The 23,836-nt window shown below is 31.9% G+C and overlaps 3 protein-coding genes across 3 annotated transcripts in view; all 3 read left to right on the plus strand.

Moving 5' to 3' along the window:
• The window catches only part of LOC133171732 (twisted gastrulation protein homolog 1-A-like), a 403,867-nt gene that overhangs the window by 101,901 nt on the left and 278,130 nt on the right, over positions 1-23,836 (plus strand). The gene's annotated exons all lie outside the window — the stretch shown is intronic.
• Positions 4,020-5,441, plus strand: LOC133171928 (apolipoprotein D-like). The gene is made up of 4 exons (XM_061306719.1): positions 4,020-4,222; positions 4,363-4,487; positions 4,760-4,845; positions 5,218-5,441. The coding sequence occupies exons 1-4, from the start codon at positions 4,109-4,111 to the stop codon at positions 5,439-5,441; spliced, it is 549 nt and encodes a 182-aa protein (XP_061162703.1). The 5' UTR covers positions 4,020-4,108.
• On the plus strand, positions 16,102-17,491 carry LOC133171590 (apolipoprotein D-like). The gene is made up of 4 exons (XM_061306371.1): positions 16,102-16,231; positions 16,469-16,593; positions 16,728-16,813; positions 16,974-17,491. Exons 1-4 carry the CDS (start codon positions 16,118-16,120, stop codon positions 17,198-17,200), a joined length of 552 nt encoding a protein of 183 aa, XP_061162355.1. The 5' UTR covers positions 16,102-16,117; the 3' UTR covers positions 17,201-17,491.

The raw sequence follows: 23,836 nt of genomic DNA on the forward strand, positions 1-23,836 counted from the left end.
TTTTATTTTCATCATGATGCAATATACATGTATATAAAAGTTCCTTAATTTTTTTTCTTATTTATTCACTTTCACCTATATATGTTATAAGGAGGCTGGGGGGTCAACAAATTAACCATCAGATATAACTTAATTTTTTAGATATGATATCTTAAGCTGTCAACTATCATTTGGCAAACAAAAATTTCATACATTTTAGTTTTAAAATTTGACCATTTTTGTATATCTTTATTTGGAGCTCTTCTTCTAAAGGAGATCAATATAGTCTGAAATGGCCACAACCACCCAGCCCTCTTAAGTCTCCCAGTTGATTCGATACGCAAAAGCATGTTCTAAATACGATCAGTTTTGAAAACGAGGTAAGATATTAACCAACGAGTTGATGAAACAAGGATATCAACAGTCTGGTTTGAAGTCATCATTTCGCAAGTTCTATGGTCGATACAATGACCTTATCAGCAAATACAATTTATCATTAGGTCAATGCTGACTGACGTTTTTCATACTAATTGTTAGGCTATCATTTACACAATGACATTTCTACGAATTTTTCTGTTTGCAGGGTCATGACAATGAGCACACGGCGGGTGTGACCGGTCGACAGGAGATGCTTACTCCTCCATGGCACCTGATCCCACCTCTGATGCTTGTAGAGATCCGTGTTTGCTCTGCTCCCGATTTGTTTTGTTTCAATGGATTTTTGAGCTTGATTACTGTTCATTTTCTCTTATATATTTCGTATTATTCAAGGCACTGTAAGTTGAAAAACAGCAAACAAACACACAAACAAATACACACAAAAACATTTGATACGTCTAAAAACTGTAAACCAACTATTATTCGCGTCATCTTTTTTCGCGAATCGGCAGTTTGAAATCAATCCACGACAATAATTTTCGCAACTGAGGAATTATTCTCTACAAATACAAAGAAAAACGATTAATAATCGTGAGTTAAAGTAGGTCGCGAAAATTTCTCGCATGCGATAAAAGTTGGTTTACAGTACATAGTATCATCTGAAAAAAATGATAGGCATTTCTCAATTCAAGTGTAAAGACCTGCCATTAATTGCACTGAATACACCTAGAGTTGTCGATCTTACACCATTCTTACTTGCTAATATCGTCGTCCGAGTGGCACAGTGGTTGGAGCGTCTGCTCTAGAGTTGCGAAGTAAGGAGCTGATCCTTACGTAGCGGATTTGAATCAACTGCGGGACGCGGAGTCCGGTCCTTTGGATGAGACCGTATAAACCGAGGTCGCGTGTGGCAGTAGGTGTTGGCACGAAAAAGATCCCTCACTGTTCAATGGCCCTGAGTGCCGAGTATAGGTATAAATTTGCAGCCCTCCACCGGCAAGTGGTGGCATCTCCATATGAGTGAAAAAGAGAGGGACATTAAACAACAAACAAACTCACAATGCAGACTATATTCCATTGTTGAAAATTTTATAGATGGTTTGTATTCAGATATTTTTGGCCAGGACATGAAAACTAGAGTTTCAAACCAGTGCAACGCTCCAAGATTTAGCAGACTGGTCATTAGTTCGATATTAATATTGACGTAAGTAGTTCATGTACTTTGTTAGTAGTATCTGAAAACTTATTTCTAGCTCAGACTGTGGGCTTTACAAATGATATATCCTGGATGATATATCCTGTATTTAGTTCGCAAAAAATTTTTCTACATGCATGTACTTTGACTTACAGTCAGTTTGCTAGAAGCAATTAAACAAACAGTACATGTTTTATTATCTGCAATCTTAACGATCAGGTCAAAAATGTGATGATAGTTTCCAGTATCTACAAAATCTGAAGAGACAGAAAAAAATATGTAGAAAAAAATGTTGAAGTATCTTATTATCATTGAAAAATGATAGTTTTAAATATACATGCACACTATAATAAAGGAAACCAGACAAACATGCGCTGTTAAATGTTCAGTCTTATGTATGGATTATGTAATTAAGTTTAAATTTGCTTGAGATAAATATCTACATATTACTTTATTCTTTTTCATTATGGGTATAAAATTGCAAGATTACAAAGTAATTTTCTTTAATTTATGTCAATGGCACATGCATTAGAAACAGTGCTTACCATGGACTGATTCAAACATCTTTTTAGCTTACCTGAGCCGAAGGCTCAAGTGAGCTTTTCTGTTCAAAATCTGTCCGTTGTCTGTCGTTGTCGTCGTTGTTAACTTATCACATTTTCATCTTCTTCTCAAGAACCACAGGGTCAATTTCAATCAAACTTGCCACAAAGTATCCTTGGGTAAAGGGGATTCAAGTTTCTTCAATTGAAGGGTCACGCCTTCCAAGTGGAGATAATTGCGAATTCGTGAAAAATTTATGGCATCTTTTAAATATCTTCTTCTCAAGAATTACTTGCTAGAAAATATAAAACTTATTTGAAGCAAATCTCAGGTAGTGTAGATTCAAGTTTGTTCAAATCATGACCCCCCGGGGGTAGGGTGGGGCCACAGTGGGCGATCAAAGGTTTACATAAATACTATGTTTAAAGTACATCACAGTTTGGTACCTGATTATTTAAAAAAGTATTTTTCCCTCAATAAGGAGTGTTGAATCAAATTACAACACACGTAATCGAGATGACTACACTATTCCTAGATGCAGACTCGAAATATTTAAGAAATCTTTTGTTCCCGATACAGTAAACCAATGGAATAGTTTAAGTATGACCACAAGAAACAGCTCAACTTTAGTAGTTTTAAAAACAATATACATAAAAAACCAGCAGACCCCCCCCTCCTTATTTATGTTATGGTAACAGACGACTTAATTTCATACATACTAAACTACGACACGACTGTATTTTAAATTATGATCTTTATAAAAGAAACATTATTGAGAGTCCTAATTGTTCATATGGTACACCAGAAGACCCATATCATTTCTTCTTTGTATGTAATAAGTATCAACATGCTAGAGAGGAACTATTTAGAAACCTACTATGTCTTACTAATCCAAACACTAAATTGAATATTATTGATTGTCACCTACTTCTGTGGGGAGAAGAGTCACAAAATGTTGAAATCAATAAATATTTTTTTCAATCTGTACAAAAATTTATGAGATTCTGGCAGATTCAATTAATTATTACAGCCTAACACTAAAACTCTAGTTAGTTATATATTTATCATGTAATGAATGTATGTTTACAACAAACATATTTGTACATCAATATTTTTGTTTTCTATATATAGACCTTGACAGTTGTAGCCATTTAGAGAACCTCGTAAGTTGTTACAACTTGTGTTCAAACCATTTGTATATTATTTATACAATAAAATTATGTTCAAACAAAAAAAGTTTTACATAGGAATACATAGGGAAAATTTCAAAAATCTTCTTCTCAAGAACAGCAAAGCAATGAATGGTCATATTTATATGGAAGCATCCTCAGGTAGTGTAGATTCAAGTTTTTTTCAAATCATTACCCCCGGGGGTAGGGTGGGGCCACAGTAGACAATCAAAGTTTTACATAGGAATACAAAGGGAAAATCTTTAAAAATCTTCTTTTCAAGAACAGCAAAGCCATGTTTGATCATATTTAAATGGAAGCATCCTCAGGTATGTAGATTATTAGTCATGTTTGTTCAAATTATACCCCCCGGAACCACTTTAAATATTTAAATTTTTCAATACTGAACTGATTTCTGCATTTTCCTCGCCAAAGTGCTCAGTTGGGCGATGTGGCCCATGGGCCTCTTATTTACAATTTGAAGGATAACAAAGAAAGACAATCCTGGTTCCGTCTTCTTGTTAACCTTACATAGTTTTCATCCCCAGTCAATATATTCACAGTATCGGAAAGTTAACGTCTTTAACGACGTGCACTGGAGCTTGAAATTGATTGAAGGGTTAATAGTTAGGATAATCTCTTCTATAAATAGCTTTTAACTACCTCTTAGACAGAATAAACTTTATTGAAATACCCGGTATGTGTTTAGGTGAAATCTCACCTCTTCTCTTGTTTACACTGGTCATAACTCACGTGTATTGTCACGTTCTGTGAAGTGAAATCCTCCCTGTATAAATATCCATGTATCATCGTCTATCCCAGTTTATTATTCAAATCACAAATCATGCTGCTTTTGCTTTTTGTATCGTTGATTTTATTGGACATTTCCAACGCTCAAATCTTTGGTTTTGGGAGATGTGCTCAGGTGAAAACCCAGGAAACTTTTGATATTAACAGGGTGAGTTTTATTGTTTTCATTGTACATTTGTAGAAAAATGATAAAATTTGATTGAATAAAGGTCTTTTTGAGAGATATGAATATATACATAAACGACGATGGCTTTTTCTTAAGGAACCTGTGCCTTCTTTTATTTGCAGTATCTTGGAACATGGTATGAAATATATAAATTTAAAGCCAACTTTGAAGGAAATGCAAAGTGTATCTCAGCAAATTACGAGCTAAAATCAAATGGTCATATCCGAGTCCATAATTCAGGAATTGAGTGAGTTGGTATTGTTTTCAGCATCCCTTATGATATAAAGACACGCATCTCAAGATATAGATATTTAAAATCATTTCGATAATACAGCAATGCATACTATTGTAAATTTTATATGAATACTTAATCCTTTACGTTTTAAACAATCTATTCAACAACAAAAGCATTTCTCTAATATATTAATGTAAACAACGGTAGATTATGTTTATGAAAACTGAATTGCCAACTGTTGTCTTTAATATTTGTTACAATTAGTGTTTGTTTATTCCATTCAGAAATGAACAAATTAAAGAAGCCACTGGGGACGCGTACATACCGGACCCAAAATATCCAGCAAGGCTAGGCGTGAAATTCTCTAATCGTAAGTTACACATTTTATCTTTATTGACCTAAAACACAGATCAAGACAGATGAAATTATAATGCAGTCCTTACACTTAAAATTTCTTTGAATGGATCTAATTTCTGAAGTTTTCAGCTTATCTAACAATGATGCTGGAGATACATTTTGTCATCATAGAAGAAATCTCATCTTAGATGGTATTAAAGAAGATAGGGAAATATCCACGAAACAAATTTTAAAAACTTTGAGTTTTTGACTTTCACCTTTAAAATTTTTCATATCTAGATACATTACTTCTATTTATTAGGCAAAAAAAATCATCATATTAACAAATGATAAATATATATGGCACATACCTTAAAAATGGAAATTTTTTATTTGATCACTTCAGTGGCTCCATACGGAAGATACTGGGTTTTGGACACCGATTATACAACCCACACAATGATATACTCATGCACGGACATTTTGGGGATCTTCCATTTTACATATGCCTGGATCTTGAGTCGCGAAAGAACGCTGGATCAATCTGTGACAAACCGACTTTTCAGCAAGGCTGCCTCTTTCGGCATCGATACGTCCAACTTCTTAAAACAGGATCAAACTGGATGCTAAAGTCTTACGTCTCAATTTTATATTTGTTTTGTTCATGTTTGAAATGTTTTTTTTTTTCAATAAAAACAAAATTTAGTTGATCTTAATTTTTACAGCAAAATTACCATTTGTAAATATATTTTGATACTTTTATTTACTTTTTATCGTCACTTTTCTTGAAAAGAAAGGAAAGTGTCAATTTAAAATTTCTTTAAAATTTTGAATATACAGCTGTACTTGATTAGATACATGACTAGTAATCATTAATTCAAAATTTACATGATATATTCCTGCACTACACATTCGGAGTGAACAATGCTGAATATACAAGACAAATCGGTAAAGTACTGTACTACCGTGCCTCAGAACAAATGGACCCAAAAAGATAATAATTTAAAAAAAAAGAAATTATATAACAATTCCTGCCTTCGAATTATGGATGTTTAGTATTCACTTATTGAAGATTTTTTAAAGTTTCTTTAATGTTTTATGTATCTCCCTTGTTTTACTTGTGGAAGTTGTAACAACTGTCAGGGGAATCTTCATATATGGCAAATTAACTGGTTGTCGAGCGGCACGACTAATAGGATCACTGGGGGGGGGGGGGGGTATGTTTGCGTCACTTAGTTCTCACTTTCTTTTAGGACACCGGTAGCTAAATACATAATGGAGATTTTCAAGATGGTAATAATAAGTTATCTACAATTAATATGTATATTTCTTGAATCGGGATTTTAATTTGAAAGTTCTTTTTTTTATATATATACTTTCCTCTACATTTGTCTTCATGCTTTTCTTTTTATCAATGAAAAATCATATTCGTCTAAAGAATGAAAGAAATAATACCACTTAAGTAAATAACAGTAACAAGAAAGACAATCCATTCTAAAAATGATACTTTCTATCATTTAATACGTGGAATAATATTAAGCATGGCCTACTAAATATCAAAATCAAATAACGTATATATATCTATTGTTTTTACCGTGAAGTATGGAGATAAAAAACAGTAATCATGCTCAAAAGTCTGAGGAAACTACACAAATCGTGAGCACAGTAAATAAGTACCTCTATCTGAACACAGAGGTTAGATCAGGTGCCATCTGGAGTAAGCATCCCCTGTCGACCGGTTACACCCGTCGTATGCCCTTTGTCATAATCGGGTACACGGTGAAATCCGTAGTCAAATCGGTATGAAAATAATGGCCTAACAATTTGTATGAAATACGCCAGTTAACATTCGACCTAACGGCAAATTGTATTGGCTTAGATTTAACACTCGGTTCACATATCAATCAAATTATCAAAGGTATAAAGCATGATAATCTGTATACATGTTATTATCATCCTACTCTTACAAATTTGAGAATAAATGTATTGTAAAAGTGCATTCAAAGGAAATATTTTTGGGTAAAGAAATTTTCAAGATTCAAACGTTGTTGACCTAGAAAACTTCATAAATTCTTATTTGGTAAATTATTTGGTAAATTAACAACATATTTTATTTTTGTTTGGTCTTTGTATAACAATACTATTGACTGTATACATGTAGCTCAAAATAAAGAGTTTTTTTTAATTTAGAAAGCTAGAGAAAACTATATATGGTCTTTCGACTTCATAATTTCATAAATATTATGAATTCTGTGGAAGGTGGGCCAGACACGAAAAAGTAGACCTTGACACTTAGCCAGAATGGATTAAATCAGGCCCGTAGGAAGCAATTTCAGTTGGGGGGGGGGGGCAGCCGCACATTTTCAGTTGGGGGGTACTATTGACTACCAAAAAATCCTTGACAAGCAAAAAAAGGTCATTAGACGTTTTTATTGGGGGGGGGGGGGCACAAGCATATACATGTAGTAGCTATGTTTTCTAAAGTACTATATAATACTATATATCGGCAAAATTAATGGGGGCACGGATGTATCAGATGTATGTTAAAATTACGCACTTAGCGATTGAGGGGCAATATGAAAACCATCTATCCTTCTGTTTTCAATAATTCAGAAGTGAAAAAAGAATTAGATAGATCACACGATCAGTATGTACTGGACCCAGCTGACAAAGCAGGTAATAACATTGTCTTTGTTTAATTTGTAAGGCTCATTATTTTAATTGTATTTTAGAGGAACTGGGATTTAATTCTACAAGTGGTAATCCAACTTATACCCATAGCCCCCTTTCTAAGGATTAAATTCTTCAAAAACATATGTCAGTTTTGAGTATTTTTAATTTTCCCAACAACCAAAATGAATTTGAATTACCATATCTATATTGGATTCCGAAACTTAAAAAAAATCTTTACAAACAAAGATACATAGCGGGCTCCAGTAAATGTTCTACTAAGCCTCTTTTTTTCCTCCTCACTAAAATATTAACAGCAGTAAAGGAAAAACGTCAGGAGTACTGTGCAACAATATATTCGAGAAGTGGTATAAATCAGACGTGAATACTTAAAAATTCCAAAGAACTTTTGGAAAATTTAAAATCACAAAATTTTACCAAAATAAATAACATAGAAACTTACGACTTTTCAACTCTGTAAGCAACAATTCCCCACGACCAATTAAAGTCCAGGCTTTTTGACATCAATGACACTGCTTTTTCAATAAAAATGGAACTCGTAAATTTACATATCTTGTCATTGGTCATTTGCAAAATTATTTTGTTAAAAAATATTCTGATTGTACGCACAGATACTCTGAAGTTGATATTAAAAAGATGCTTGAGTTTCTGATTGACAATATCTATTTAGTTTTTTGTGGAGACCAGGTCTTCCAACAATCTGTTGAAATTCCCAAGGGTACCAATTGCTCCCCGATTTAAGAAGACCTATTTTTGTATTTATATGAATAAGAATTTATTCAATATCTTATACATGAGAAAAGGAAAACACGTGCTGTGGCCTTCAACTCGAAATTTAGATATATCGACGGCGTATATCAGTTAACAATAGTTATCTTCATTCATATGTTGACACGATATATCCCAGTGAGCTTGAAATAAGAGATACCACAGAATCTGACACATCTGTATTATATTTAGATATTTTACAAGAAAAAGACTTTAATGGTAACCTAACAACAAAGCTTTATGACAAACGTGATGACTTTAACTTTTCAATCGTCAACTTCCCTTACTTATGCAGAAATATACCCTTAGCACCTGCATACGGTGTTTATAACTTTCAGCTGATTCGATACGCAAGTGTATGCTCTACATATGAACAATTTCTAAAACGAGGTAAGTTATTGACAAACAAGTTGATGAAACAGGAATATCAACAGTCTCGTTTAAAGTCATCATTTCGTAAGTTCCATGGTCAATACAATGACCTTGTCAGCGAGTACAATCTATCATTAAGTCAAATATTGACTGGCATATTTCATATTAATTGTTAAGCCATTATTTACACACTGAACTGTCGACAGATTTTTCCGTTATTTCCCGATCATGACAAAGAGCAAACGGCAGGTGTGAGCGGTCGGCAGGGGATGCTCACTCCTCCATTGAACCTGATCTCACTTCTGATGTTTTTCTTGTCCGCTTTTTTTTTTTTTGCTCTGATCCTGATTTGCATTGTTTGAATGGACTTTTGAGCTTGAATACTGTTAGTTATCTCCAATATTTCACGTCTATATTATGCATAAAAGATTTAAATGTATGTTTGCAACATTTAATTCTGGACCATATAAACTTGCTGCAGCAGGTTTTATGTTAGTACTACAATTCCCTATCAAAATGTAACACACAAATGTATATAAATGTATATAATCATAAAGATTAAATGTTGGACTCTATTTTTTGTAGTTATATGGTTGCATCTGCTTCTTTTTCTGCATGACACAGTAGTAATAACAAACAACTTTTTTATTTACATTTTAATGTCAAACTCTTGTATCTATCATTCTACACTAAATGTCGCATTTTCTGTTAAATCAATATGGATTCACTCATAAAACATCATATCTAGTAAGAACACGTGTACTTAAGAGATTTTATAGTGAAAGTCATATCTATTACCTAAGTCGTTATCATAACTATCGGTGAGAATGTTGGTTCTTTCCACGTGATCGAAGGGCAGCAATTTATATAATCTTACTATCTGCTTACCTGTATATAAGTTGATGTAAGTTTCATTTCGTGCTTATAAATGTTTTTGTATTTTTTTTCCTTGCTTTATATTGCAGTAACCTTTTAAGTTCTTGTTGCCCACGCTCAGATTTTTAGTTTGGAAAATGCTCAGGTAAAACTCCGAAAACTTTATATTTAAAAAAAAATTTTGAACTCATCAATTTGCTACCCTGGCATTGAATTTTGATATCCATATATTCTTGAAAAAAATGTGAACAGCTTCTAGTGAAAGAAACTTGCTGTTCTTGAGCACAAATTACATTTGTAAAACAAAAAATCTGTTAGAAAATTCATGTACGTACATAATTTCAATAAATGACATACAATTATTGAGGTTTTTATAAGATGAATTCGATGATTTGAACACCCGAAGGGTACAATATTCATTAAGGTGAATATTTTATTTCGAGGGTTGCTATATCATGGTATTGACTGAAATTTTTATGGTTAAATGATACAAAATCGTCAAACAAACCTTGCTATCTTTCTTAATTGTTTATATTTGTTGAGGTCCTTGCCAAATGCAGTGAGATAAACTCGAATAAAATAAATATAACCAGTTGTATTAATTTAAAATTTCTTGGTCTATTTTGACACTATTTAGAATAAAATCACTGTCATATTTAATACTTGAAATACTTTTTATAACCCATTGTATCAATTTAGAAGTTTTTTTTTCAACGTAAAAAATTAATGTTATGTTTACCTGGAAGGGGAGGTCGGGTGAAGTTGAGCACAACTTTTCATAGTTACATATAATTGTAATTTATTGTATATATTGGAAGTTCTTTGATTCAATGAAGAAAAAATTGCTAAACCGAAAAGTTAAAAAAAAAATTGTTAAACCGAAAGATTAAAAAAAAAATTGTTCAACCGAAAGGTCTCGTGCAGTTGAACAAAGCTAAGTATTATTTCTACAATGTTGGATCTCAGCCAGTGCAGAGAACTAGAAATTATTCAATCATATAATAACCTGATATATATATTCTTGTCTCTTAGACCTGGTCGTTTTAATATTTTGTAAATAATCGGCCAGGAAAATACTCACTAAGATTTGCTCGGAAAAAATTAAAAGAAAGAAAAGATAAATGTCTTCTTTTTTTTTAATTCGCAAGTTAAACATGAAATCCTAAATGTTAAACATGTCTCAAAATTTTCAACTTCGATATCATACAGTAGACTTGTAAGAACACTATGTATAAGTTTTAATTATACATTAGCGTGCACATAAATTGATGGAAAAGAAACAGTATGAAAAACGCTAAAATATGATTATGACTAAAATAAGTACGCTTACAGAATACTATGTACTGTAAAAAATGTTAATCTTTCTAAATTCCTTTGTTATCACTGATATTATCATTCATCATAGACAATAATTATCAAATGTAATTATTGGTAGCTTAATGAAAACGACACTGTCATTTTAAAAAGGTTCGATATAAAAAAAATTCTATATAGTCCTGCCAGTAAAATCCAAACCGATCATGGTTCAGTGTGAAGGTTTTCAATAGAGAATAACTACTCTAAAGTAAAACCTTTCCCACAGAGGGAAGGTTAACTATGTAGTAATTCTTCCAGGTGATGATTTACTATCGGAAAAGCTTTCTTTTCTTAAATAATACCGACAGCAATATTTTTATCAAAATATAGAATATTTCCACTAGCACTAAATCCTTAGCTCTTTGAATAATATTGTAATAGTTGATGTCAGTAATTGGGTGATGCTTTTCAGCTTTAATGAATCTATTAATCATGCAGATTTAACCCTACATTCTAACGTTTAATTTTTTTTATCTTTTCACATTTTTGCTACGATGTTTTGATTCTTACCCGATTTCAATCCTTTTGATTTATATTTTAACACATTTATTGTCATAACTTAGCAAATATTCATATCAGTTTTGTGAAAAAAGTTAAGATTGGTGAACGGTTATTTACTTTTTTCACCTACATATACTTTTCTCTAATAGCACTTTTGAAATATAATTATCTCACAAAAGCTTTAATTGCACTAGAGATATTTGGCATGGCTTTTTTAAATTGTCGTTTTTAACTTATTATACATATTTATTGTTTCCCGAAGTAAGACATATAAATATTTATTTCTGAGTAAGTTCTTATTCTGACGAATGTCACGTAAGAAGCACACATTAAGGAGTCAGCATAAAAAAAACTATCCCAGAAAGACTTACAAAATTCCGTAATTGCTTACTAAGTATTGTTAATTTTTAAAGTCCTATTCTAATTTGATAAGGCTTAGTGTTCATGATAAGTAAAAAAACAGATTTGTCTGAACAAGCAGTATATATTCCAAGAAGTAGCACAATTTACTCGTAAAATCTAAGTCAGTTGTGATCATTTGGTCTAAACCAGTAGAAAAAGTACATTTATGATATTACAAACAATCAAATAAAATCAAAAGGAAAAAACCTATTCCTTTAAATATGAAGATAATGAATAGCAATAATGCTCAAAAGTCCATTGAAACAATACATATTGTGAGCAGAGCAAAATACGGACCTCTAAAAAACAGAGGTGGAATCAGGTACCATGGAGAAGTAGGCAACCCCTGTCGGCTGGTCATACCTGCCTTGTGCTCTTTGTCATGATCGGGTAAACGGAGAAATCTGAGTCAATTCGGTATGAAAATAATGGCCTAGCAATTTGTATGGCAGACATCAGTTAACATTCGATCTAACGACAGATTGTTTTTGCAAACAAGGTCATTGCATCGATCTAGAATTTGCGACTTTTGACTTCAAACGAGATGATAGTTACCCTTGAATCATGAATTGAAATATTTTAGAAAAGATTCCTTATATCGGTTTTTTTTCCTTTTATATATATATATATATATATATATATATATATATATATATATATATATATATATATATATATATATATATATATATATACAAACAAAAAGGAATTGTTTTAAAAAAAGCAAATGGTTTATGTCATATTCATGGTTTCATATAATGGATGTTAAGGTTATTTTTGAATTGTGGTTAGAATATATGTACATATAAACCATAAATAAATTGTAATTGTGTATAAATCACTCTATAAAAATTGTAACAATCAGACAGGCATAAAACCTGAAGATTTATTTTGTATGTATAAAATAACAAATGCTTGTGTTTATCATTGTCGTATTGTATAACAATTTCTTATTTTATAAACTTGCAAAGTAGCAATGATTCCAACTATCACTTTTATTTCTTATTTTTTCCACAAACTCTATCTGAACAGTTTCATATGAAAAGACTTCTGATCTAATCATACAGCATTCGTTTCTGATATGCCTATCATGCCTTTTTGTTTTAACTTGAGAAAAGTAAAAGAAAAAAGCAATGTAGAATAAACAGAAAAATTTACTTTGCAGTTTTAGAATGACAGTCATGTATATGCACATTCAGACTTATGCAGAAAGTTTGTACGTTGGTAATGAGCAAAGAAAAATGCACATAATAATAAAGATAAGATAAAGCATTAAACTTAAGTGCAAAGAATTGTGTTCAGAGCATCAATAAAAAACAATAGAAATACTAAGAATGCTACAGTTCATCGAATATTGACATGTGGTTCTTGAATTGTATTGAAACCAAAGTCGGAATATAATTCAGGTTTAAAATTCTCTCAGTTTTTTTTTAAATATAATACTTTTAGAAAGATTTTGTTGTAAATACACATTTTTTAACAAATCAACATATGAAAAGATATAATTTTAAATATCTTGTTTCTGTAGACATTACTTTGAGAAATACCAATTAACATTCTCATTATTATATTCATTTCACCGGTCATCCACCTTAATAAAGATGGTTTTAAAAGATCATCTAGTAAAAATTGCAGACAAGCTTTTACAATTTATAGACAAGTTGTGATATAAACATTTGATGTCTGTCAAAACGTCAATTTCATTGATCCCTTGTGTCAATTCTGACAAAACAGATAAGTACACTTGAATAACCGACATTCTTATGACATTCCCTTTGAAATACTCTTTCGAATATATTTATAATTGATCACTCGTTTGTTTACATGTGTAAATTGATTTATGTTTGCTTTTTATTATTTCCAAGTTTAGAATTAACACGTGTAATTTTGTAACTTTTTGATTCAATTTACATAAAGGTTACGTTTCTTTATCAACATATATCGTTTGATTTTATCCAAAGAGTCAAATAACTCCAATCATTCAAAATTTAAGGATAATGTGACTTATGGTGAAATGTAAGAAAATGATATTATTTTTACACTTTACTTGCACGCCATGGTTAATACTCTTATCTAATCATAATGTGAAGTAATGTGAGAAGAACAACATATTTTCCTGAATAAATATACATGCTTTATTCCAGCATATTTTAATCAACGAAGAAACAAATTTAATCGATAATAAACTACAACACATTTATTTAAAAAAATGTTAACATTGCTATGGTTTTCCTTCTATTATATAAAACAGAACATGCTTAATTTTGTGAAATTTATAATATAATATACCATTCTTTAAGTAATTATCATGTATGAATTTTTTCCCAGCACATTTCAATTAACGGAGAAACAAACATAATAAATTAATGTAAACATTGTTATGGGTTTTTTTTTTCGATTTCATAAAACAGAGCATGTTAATTTGGTGACTTTTATCATATTATTTACCGTTCTTTAAGTAATTATCATTCATAAGTGAAATGAAATCACATTTATTTTTTTTTTCAGGTCTTAGTGCAAGTTTTACAATGACTTTCCTTACTTTCGACAGACCTTTTCAGTATTCAAGTATGCAGATTATTTATTAAAGCTGATTTTTCCTCAATTTTTGTGCATTGCAGTGCATCAAAGTCTCCATAGGATTATGCATAATTTGTCTGATTTTAATAGATAATATGAAAAACCTTATCAACTCATACTTAGAACTTGCAAAACACTTCAAATAAACATATTTTTGAGAAATATTTATTCTGGTTGATAACATTGTCCTTCGTGATCATGCACAAGTGTAACCTTATATCATTTCCTATTAAAAATATATGATGCATGAATACCTCTGTTCCTTGTACACATGTATACGATTTAATACATAAAACCGGGATAATTTTTCATTTTGACCATTATGAAGTTATTAACACGATTATAAAATTCATTTATTATTCATTACTTTCAAACAATTAAGAACTTCTGAAACTGCGTTTCAGTAAATGAAGTATAATTCAAACAAAGGACCATAACTTTCAAAATGACATTTTACGAAGAAAAAGTAAAAAGTTCAGCATTGGCTAGTTTCTGGTTTTATGACACAATGTTAAATGTGCTTCATTTTAGGAAAAAATGGTGATGTATTTTGAGTCATAAAAAACGAATAATGGACATTTTCAAAACTTTGCACTTTAAATGTACGTTTCTTGCATAAACAGAGCTTTAGTGCACGTGCTGTTGATTTCACCAAAATATTGTTGTTTCACGACCACAACGATTTATTTATTTCCCACCCTTAAAAACAGATTAAAAAATTAATTTTTTATTTGTTTTCCATGACTAAAATGATTATATCTCCAAAAGGTATTTAGAATCATTTATATGTATGAGCTTGGAGGTAATGTTTTATTAATCTTAAAACTCATTTAAGTTTTTACTCTCTTCAACCAACTGCATAAGTAATGGAAAACCAAACACATTTACTTTGAAACGCACATAGCCATAATGTCTTTATCCTAAAAGTACAAGAACAGTCCAATGTTTCCATTGTTTCATTCTGAATAAGTTTGTTAAAATGACAAAAAAATTTAATCATTGTGTTTGAATGCCTCTGAAACATTGCGCCATGTTAAACGGTAAGGAAAAATATTCAATGAAATATTAATACTATTGACTTTACAGAAAGTTATTATATCTATAATATACCTTGCAAATTTTACTAGCACTCATAAGTATATTTGTCACGTGATGTAAGATAACGTTTAAACGCACTTTTAGACATGGGAATCCGACCTTAATGTTACTTTATACAAGATATATTGAATGCATGTATATCATACCACTAGTATTGAATTAACAAAGTATTCAATGTATGCAAGAAGGATAGTTAACTTATCACCGTTACATTTAAAATGTTTAGTAATTCAACAAAAAAATGAAAGTCTGGAATTTCGATATACCAAGATTGTGACTCTCTCGAAAATCAAGTACATGTGTACTAATAAATACTTAAAACCATTAATCAATTTATGCTATTTAATTTAGATTTTTACATACCAGATCTTATTATTATATTTTGAGAGAATCTGAACAATAGTTCTCTAAAAATAAAAATGTTTTCTCTCTCTCTCTCTCACACATGTACATGAATTCAATTTTCAAATGAATTCAAGTTATCATACATGTAATATCATAGTTTATTTCACAAGGACATCATACCCCTTGACCGAATTGATCACATGTCGAAATCTTATCTAAAGCAATTATGTAAAGAAAATTCACGTGTTTCCTTCTATAAAGGAATATGTCATGTTTTCAAGTCTTCGACATCATTATTGTGTTTCCTAAGAATTACAATGCTTCTACACTTTGTAAGTTTTAGTTGTCTTTTATCTGCAGTTAGAGCGCAGGTTTTTAGTCTTGGTAAATGTCCCACTGTTAAAACACAAGATTCCTTCGACATAAATAAGGTAAGAATAAAATTTCTTGTCATTAAAAGTTTGAAGAATAAATCATTCAATGTATAATGGCAAAGAAATATAACTATTTTTAGTCAATTACTACATCTACATCCCAGCAAATATATTTTTAAAACAATAAAATATTGAACTGTCAGAGGTGATAATTATATCCTTTTATTGTTTCTACCGTAAAAATAAACTTATCTCTAAAATTTTGAATTTCGTTATCTACAAAATTCTTTCTAGTATTTGGGGGACTGGTATGAAATCTATAAATTCGAAGCAAGTTTTGAAGGAAAACAAAGATGCATACGTGCTAACTATCAGTCCAAACCAGATGGTCATATTAGAGTGCAGAACACTGGAATAGAGTAGGTATCTTTTTTTTTAAGAATACTAGAATGATATTACATAAATTGTAATGTAATTATAAAATCTTTGCCAGCAATAAATGACAGGCTTATAATATGCTGTACATCGTCTAGGTTTGCCATTTTTTTTCCAGAGATGGTAAGACCATCACAGCCATAGGAGATGGATTTGCACCCGATAAAGACTTTCCAGCTAAACTTCAAGTTAAATTTTCAGACAGTAAGTAAAATTAATTTATATGTCTTTTTTGAAAAAAAAAATCAGTATCTTCACATTTTTCCGTTTAATGTTTGGTTTGTGTTATAAATGTTATATCGTGTTCAATTTAAGATTTTTTTTTCAAGCTTTATTTGGTTATATTTTTCGAACATGTTTTCAGAGGCTCCATACGGTAAATACTGGGTATTAGACACCGATTACGACAACTATACGTTTATCTATTCATGCACAGACCTCGCTGGTGTGAGCCATATAGAGTTTGCATGGATCCTAAGTCGTAAAAGGACATTAGATGAACAATACAAAACAAAACTTTATGACCTTGCCACATCCTTTGGCATCAAGACATCGAACTTTCAAACGGAAGATCAGACTGGGTGTTCCTAACTACATGTGTCTCTTTTTATCACTGTCTGTCTGTCCCACAAATATATGTATTTACTGACTTTTTGTAAACATGTTTTAAGTTCTGTAAATAATTGCTTCATTAAAGTGTATGATTAATTACTTCCTAGCTGTCTGTGTCTACATATTCTATTTGTGGACCATGTTTAATTGCTCACACTGCAAATACTTGAAAGTAAACAGTGACTCATGAGACGTCTTCAGGAACTACAAGAAGGAAATGTTGGTGGAAATTAATTTGTGATTTTATGGCAGCTAGCACTGCACTGTTAGAAACGCAGAAAAAGACAACCAAGAAACTTGTTTAACGGATGTACCTAATCGATGAACAAGAGCATGCAACGTAATTTCACTGACCTTTCTTAAAAAATGCTTTTTAAGGCAGTTAACTTAAATGATGCATTAAACAACAGTGTGGGACTTTCTTTGATTAAAGGGTGTATTCATCAACGTTAACAGAATACTTTGTGTAGCTAGATTAAATGGTTGATTTTCCTTCTTAGGTCAAAGACCCTTTCGTAACTGAGTTATTTGTTGTTGTATTCTTTTTTATGATATGGTTTTGATATACGTAATGATATGTTCTATAAAAATACAAAATAATTTTCTGGAATAAAATGATCACGAATTTTGAAGAGTGTCGAGAAACTTGCATCATATGAGCATACCAATATATCTTTTAAAGATTTAATGGATATGGACTTTCGAAAGACAAGATGATGCTTTGAGAAATTTGGAGGGCGACTTCAAAACTCGTTTTAAATATTATTCTTCACTGAAAAAATCTGTAAACGGTTTGTCCCATGCATATGCATTGCTTTGCTTCAATATATGGTGCATACGTGGTTTCAAAACTGCACTTAATTTTTTGAATTTCAACGTTGATCTATTGTTCTGTAAACAAAAGCCAACTTTCAGTATTTTTTGCTTTTTTAATAGAGGAATTTCGTTTTGCTAGTTTTTGTACAGTCAAAACCATTTAGCAGTTGGACAATTTTAAAAATGTTGAATGATTCAAGTAATTAATCAATAATAGCACTTAATCTATTTTGATTTCAAGTGCAATTTTAAATGCAAGGAGTTTAAATAGATTAACAAGTTCAATGTCCTTTCAAACAATTTTCTTTTTGTAAGAGAATGTACATTTTTTTAAATACATTTATAATATCTAAGTTGTATTCTTCTTGATTGAACTAATTTCTTCTCCTTCTCAATTGTAATCTTTTCTAAGCATAAAAATATGTTATAGCGAGCGCAGCGAGCGGCGCGAAGCGCCGCTCGTCACTGCGAGCTCTAACGACAACGCCTGGGCGAAGAGAAAATTCGTACTTCTGCACATTCATTCAATAGAATTTTTTTCCGCAGTAATTCTGACCCACAATGCATCGCTTCTTGTTCTCGCTGCTAACTTCGTTCACGCGGTGACAACAACTAAAATTTCACAAAAAATAAACTCACCTTAATTAATGGCTATTGCATGCAGATAGTAGATTAAACGTTCTTTGTTAAAATATTTGCACTTTTTAAACTTTGTTTATGGAAATGCAGCTAACATACGACTCTTGTGACGTCACAGTCTAGACGTTCCAAATGTCTCGTGCGGTTTGAAGAGGCGGATCTTAAAATGAAGTGAACAATGCGCTCGCCCCAACGGTCGCACCGTCAACATATTAGTTGTGTCTACTTATCAAATATTTTTTTTTTGAAATATAATAGAATACGTTTATAAATATATACCTTATGTTAAGGACATGTGATCTAACAGAGAGTTCAGATATTGAACCTTTCCGTCTATTAACAATCCAGTGATATTTCAGTGACATTGGTTTATAATTGATAATTTTATTCCTTGTTAGCATATACTACCTACTGGACCGTATTTTCACCGACACATTTTATACCAATTGTTAGGTCTTTGATATACTAAATTATTCCGTCTACCTGATCAATACATACGGCTCACGGCGGGTGTGACTGGTCAACAGGGGATGCTTACTCCTCCTAGGCACTTGATCCCACCTCTAGAATTTTCAGTGGTCGTGTTTTATGTCCTGTTCACGGATTTGTATTGTTTGTAAGTCTTTTGAGATCGATCACTGTTCGTCATCTTCACCCATTTCATCTTAGAGAATCTTTTCAACATTTTCATTGATTAGGCTGTTTAAAGAAGAGAAAATGCATATTTATATGTAAGAACCTGGTCGTTGTTTACTTAATCTTTACACTGATATAATGTGCCACAAAGTTTTCAATCCTAAGCATTCATTAATATCCTTCATTCCAAGTCCATCCATGAGACATTAAAAAGCAAGTCAATAATGTATGATTAAGCACAGCATTGTTTAACGAATTTTGATCAGTTTATGTATTTTGACTGACATGTATTCTTTTATTGTGGTTCATGTAAAACATTAAATCACGCGTCCATATAATATAAGCATAACTGGCACCCTGTCTGATGCCAGTCATCTCGCAAAGTTATTTTCCTTGCATGAAATATGTGGAGACAACGAACAATATTCGAGCTCAAAAGTCCATTAAACATACAAAATGACATTTTACATATGACATAAGACACTCTGATGAATCCTTATTATACTGTAAATCACTTTTTTTTATTCACGAGAACTTTATTTTCGCGTAATTAGGCGAGACTATCTGCTCGCGAAAATTTCATTCTCGCGTATGATTCTACTTTTAAACATCTTATATATATAGAGCAATATCCAAAATTCGTGAAAATTTGATATTGCTCATAAATATCAAACATAAATAAAATCTCACAAAAATTAGTGATTTACGTGTATTTACACCTACATGTATTGCATTTTAAACGTACTGCACAAAATAAGTAAGTCTGTTTTGTTTGCCATCGGTTGCATCATCACATTTGACTTCATCAGAGGCAATTGGCAAGTTTTACCATTTACTCATTTGTCACAACGGATTTCAGATTCCCTTGCCATGCATGCAGCTAACAATTATTTATTATTTTTTGTACTAATTTATGTAACATATAAACCATTTTGATACATATGTTTTGAATTACGTTTTATTGCTAACAGAAGTGCTTTTTCTCCATGTGCAAGGTTTTTTTTCTGCGCATAAAATCCACGGTTCAGAGCTGCAGAAGAGATGGCGTTTCCCGAAATAAAGGTGAATGATCCTTCATGTCATTTTTAGTACATAGTTTTGCAATACACTGTCAATGGATATTGTTGATTGCATAGGCCTCGGTATGTTTTGTCCGCACGAAGCTAAATCAAGTCAAATCAAGCCCAGATAACGGGGATCCGATGACCATGCATTACACGCAAGAAATATCTCAGAACTCCATTTCAACAACACAAGTTGTTAGCAGAGCTCTGAAAAAAAGGTCCTCTGAGATTAGGTGACATGGAGAAGTAGTGAATAAGGTGAAGAAAACGAAAAGTGATCGATCTAAAAAAAATCTACAAACAATACAACTCAGTGAACAGGACATAAAACACGGACCCCCCTGAAGAGTCCAATTTTCTTCTTTAAACAGCCTCATCAATAAAAATGTTAACCGTGTTGAAAAGATTCTATAAGATGAAATGGGTGAAGATGACGAACAGTGATCGATCTCAAAAGACTTACAAACAATACAAATCTGTGAACAGGACATAAATCACGACCACTGGAAATTATAGAGGTGGGATCAAGTGCCTAGGAGGAGTAAGCATCCCCTGTCGACCAGTCACATCCACCGTGAGCCTTATGTATTGATCAGGTAGACGGAATAATTTAGTATATCAAAGACCTAACAATTGGTATAAAATGTGTCGGTGAAAATACCGTCCAGTAGGTAGTATATGCTAACAAGGAATAAAATTATCAATTATAAACCAATGTCACTGAAATATCACTGGATTGTTAATAGACGGAAAGGTTCAATATCTGAGCTCTCTGTAAGATCACATGTCCTTAACATAAGGTATATATTTATAAGCGTATTCTATTATATTTCAAAAAAAAAAACCCACTGGATACTCCAGAGGTGGGATCATGTGTCTAGGATGAGTAAGCATCTCCTGTCGACCGTTCACACCTGCTGTGAGCCCTATGCATTGATCAGGTAGACGGAATATTTCGTAGTCAAATTTAGTATAAAAACATAGGCCTACCAATGGTATGAAACACATCAGCAAAAATACGACCCAATTATAGGTTATATTTGCCAACAAGGTCATTTTAACGACCATAGCTGACTTTAAACGTGGTTGTCGAAACCCCTGTTACATCAACTAATTTTTCAGTAGTCTGCCTCAGTTTGAAAAATGATCGGACTGAGAGCATGCTCTTGAATATCGTATCCGTTGGGAGACGTAAACATCATATGCAGGTATGCGGTATATTACTACATGAATAAATTTGACGATGAAAAGGCTGAAGTCAGATCTTTAATACAATTTAGTTAGATGGCCCTCATCGTCTTTAATCGGAAAAAACATCCAAATATGAAACAGATTGGCAGATTCTGTGGTATCTTTTATCTCGAGTTATCTAGGATATATCAAGTCGACATATGAATGAAAGTAACTATTGTTATTTGGTAAAATGTCGTCGATATATCTGAATGTCGATGTGGACCACAGCAAGTGTTTTATTCTCGTGTAGAAGTTTTTTAATACATTCTGCTTCATGTGAATAAAAAAAACAGGTCGGCTAATAAAGGAACACAATTAGTGATCATCGAAATTCCAAAGTTTTGTTGAAAGACCTCGTCTTCGAAGACTACATAGATGTTGTCAATGAGGAACTCCAGCATCCTTTTAAATATCAACTTCAGGGTACTTGTGTGAGAATCAGAGTGATTTTTAAAAAAGTAAATCTGTTGGTGACCAATCACAAGATATGAAAATTTCTGAGTTTTGTTTTTCTTGAACAAACAGTTGTGTGATATTTAAAAGTCTTAAAAAATTTGGTAATTCTTAATTTTCTAAAAGTTCTCTGGAGTTTTTTTTAAAATCCACATTTGATTTACCCCACTTCTAGAATATGCTGTAGCACAGTACGTCGATCTGAAGTAACTTTACAACAGTATCTTTACAGCAATATTTTGTAAGAAATAAAGAGAGGTTTGGTCGAGCATTAGCTGTACCGGGAATGTATCTTTGTAAAGATTTTTATGAAGTTAATGAATCCAGTATAGGTAGGGTAGATCGAACTCACCTTTGTTGACCGGAATGTTAAAAGTATTAAAGACTGAAGTGTGACTTTGGAGAATTTCATCCTTAGAAAATGAACTGTGATTATAGGTTTGATTTCCATACGTAGAATTAGAACCAAGTTCTTCTAAAATACAGTTATGATATAGAGCCGCACAAACAAAGACGATATTGTTACAAGCCTTGTCTGCTGGAACGTGATATATTGTTCATATACATGTAGTCTTCTAATTTTTTTTCACCTCCAATTTAGCGATTGATTGTTTGATTAATGCTTACCGCCGAGTCGGCAATATCTAATCCATATTTCAGCAGATTTAGTGAAATCTGAAGGATAGATGGTTTGCATATTGCCTTTTAACTTTCTAATATGATTCTTTAATATATTTCTAAAACACTTAATCCATTCTGACAAAGTGTTTACGCCTTAGCCTTCATATTTAGCCGAACGTCTGGCATAATTTTCGACAGAATTCATAATAGAAATGGGGTTCTGTCGCCAATGGAAAGATCGGACACCCGTTATTTAGGACCCGTTAAGATGTTTGCTTTAAGACGTCATTCTCAACTATATTAAAATCACTGATAATAACGTGTCCAGCGGGACTGTGGTTGAAAGAAGAAGAAAAACAGGAACACTTAAGATGATTTTGTATTGGAAGTTTCATATCAAGGCCCTATAAGGTTTGTTTATAATTGAAAAGTTTGGAAGCATCAGTTTGGGAACATCTGTTGGAAATGCAGGGTGTAGACTTCAACTTGAAATATGGTAGAATGCAACACTGAACTTTTTTATGATTAACAAAATGTTACGAATGTTCACAGCATCTATTTCTTTGTTGGGAAATTTAAATTTAAGGAATGGACGGGTTGAATTATTTTCTTTCGACACTTGTAGTGGCTTAAAGAGACTGTGCTAGGCAACATTTATAATCAAAACAATAGCTTGTATTCTGCATTGGAAAAATTCAAGTATGAATTTGCTTTAGCTTCTTCAAATAGTACATTCAAAAATTTCAAGTGAACTGGGTAAAGTTTAGTGCGAATGTGATGAAGACCTAACTGTTTACTGACGTAAGATAAAAGTGAATCAAAAGAGACATCATGTATATTTGGTCTATTGTATTATCGATGTCCGTGACAACGCTTACGTCTAGTTGTATTGTTAAAAAGTCCCATCACAATCACTTTGGACATTATGGGCTTGAAAGATTCCCTACATTATTTATGTGGTCGTTGCACCCATAAGGAAATGCTGTTCCAAGTTTCCTGATCCAATATTCTCGTTGTCTACAGAATGAAGTACTTTTAGTGGGATTACTAGTTGAATGATAACTTTTTTTTCCAAAAATCTAGCTCTCATTGAAAGAATAGAGTGATCAAGCGAATTGAAATGTTCATAAAGATGTTGATGGCCCCCATTATT

Source organism: Saccostrea echinata, unplaced genomic scaffold (genome assembly GCF_033153115.1).
Source record: "Saccostrea echinata isolate AGI-Se365-2 ecotype Australia unplaced genomic scaffold, CSIRO_AGI_Sech_v1 ptg000054l, whole genome shotgun sequence".
In the NCBI taxonomy this organism is placed as follows: domain Eukaryota; kingdom Metazoa; phylum Mollusca; class Bivalvia; order Ostreida; family Ostreidae; genus Saccostrea; species Saccostrea echinata.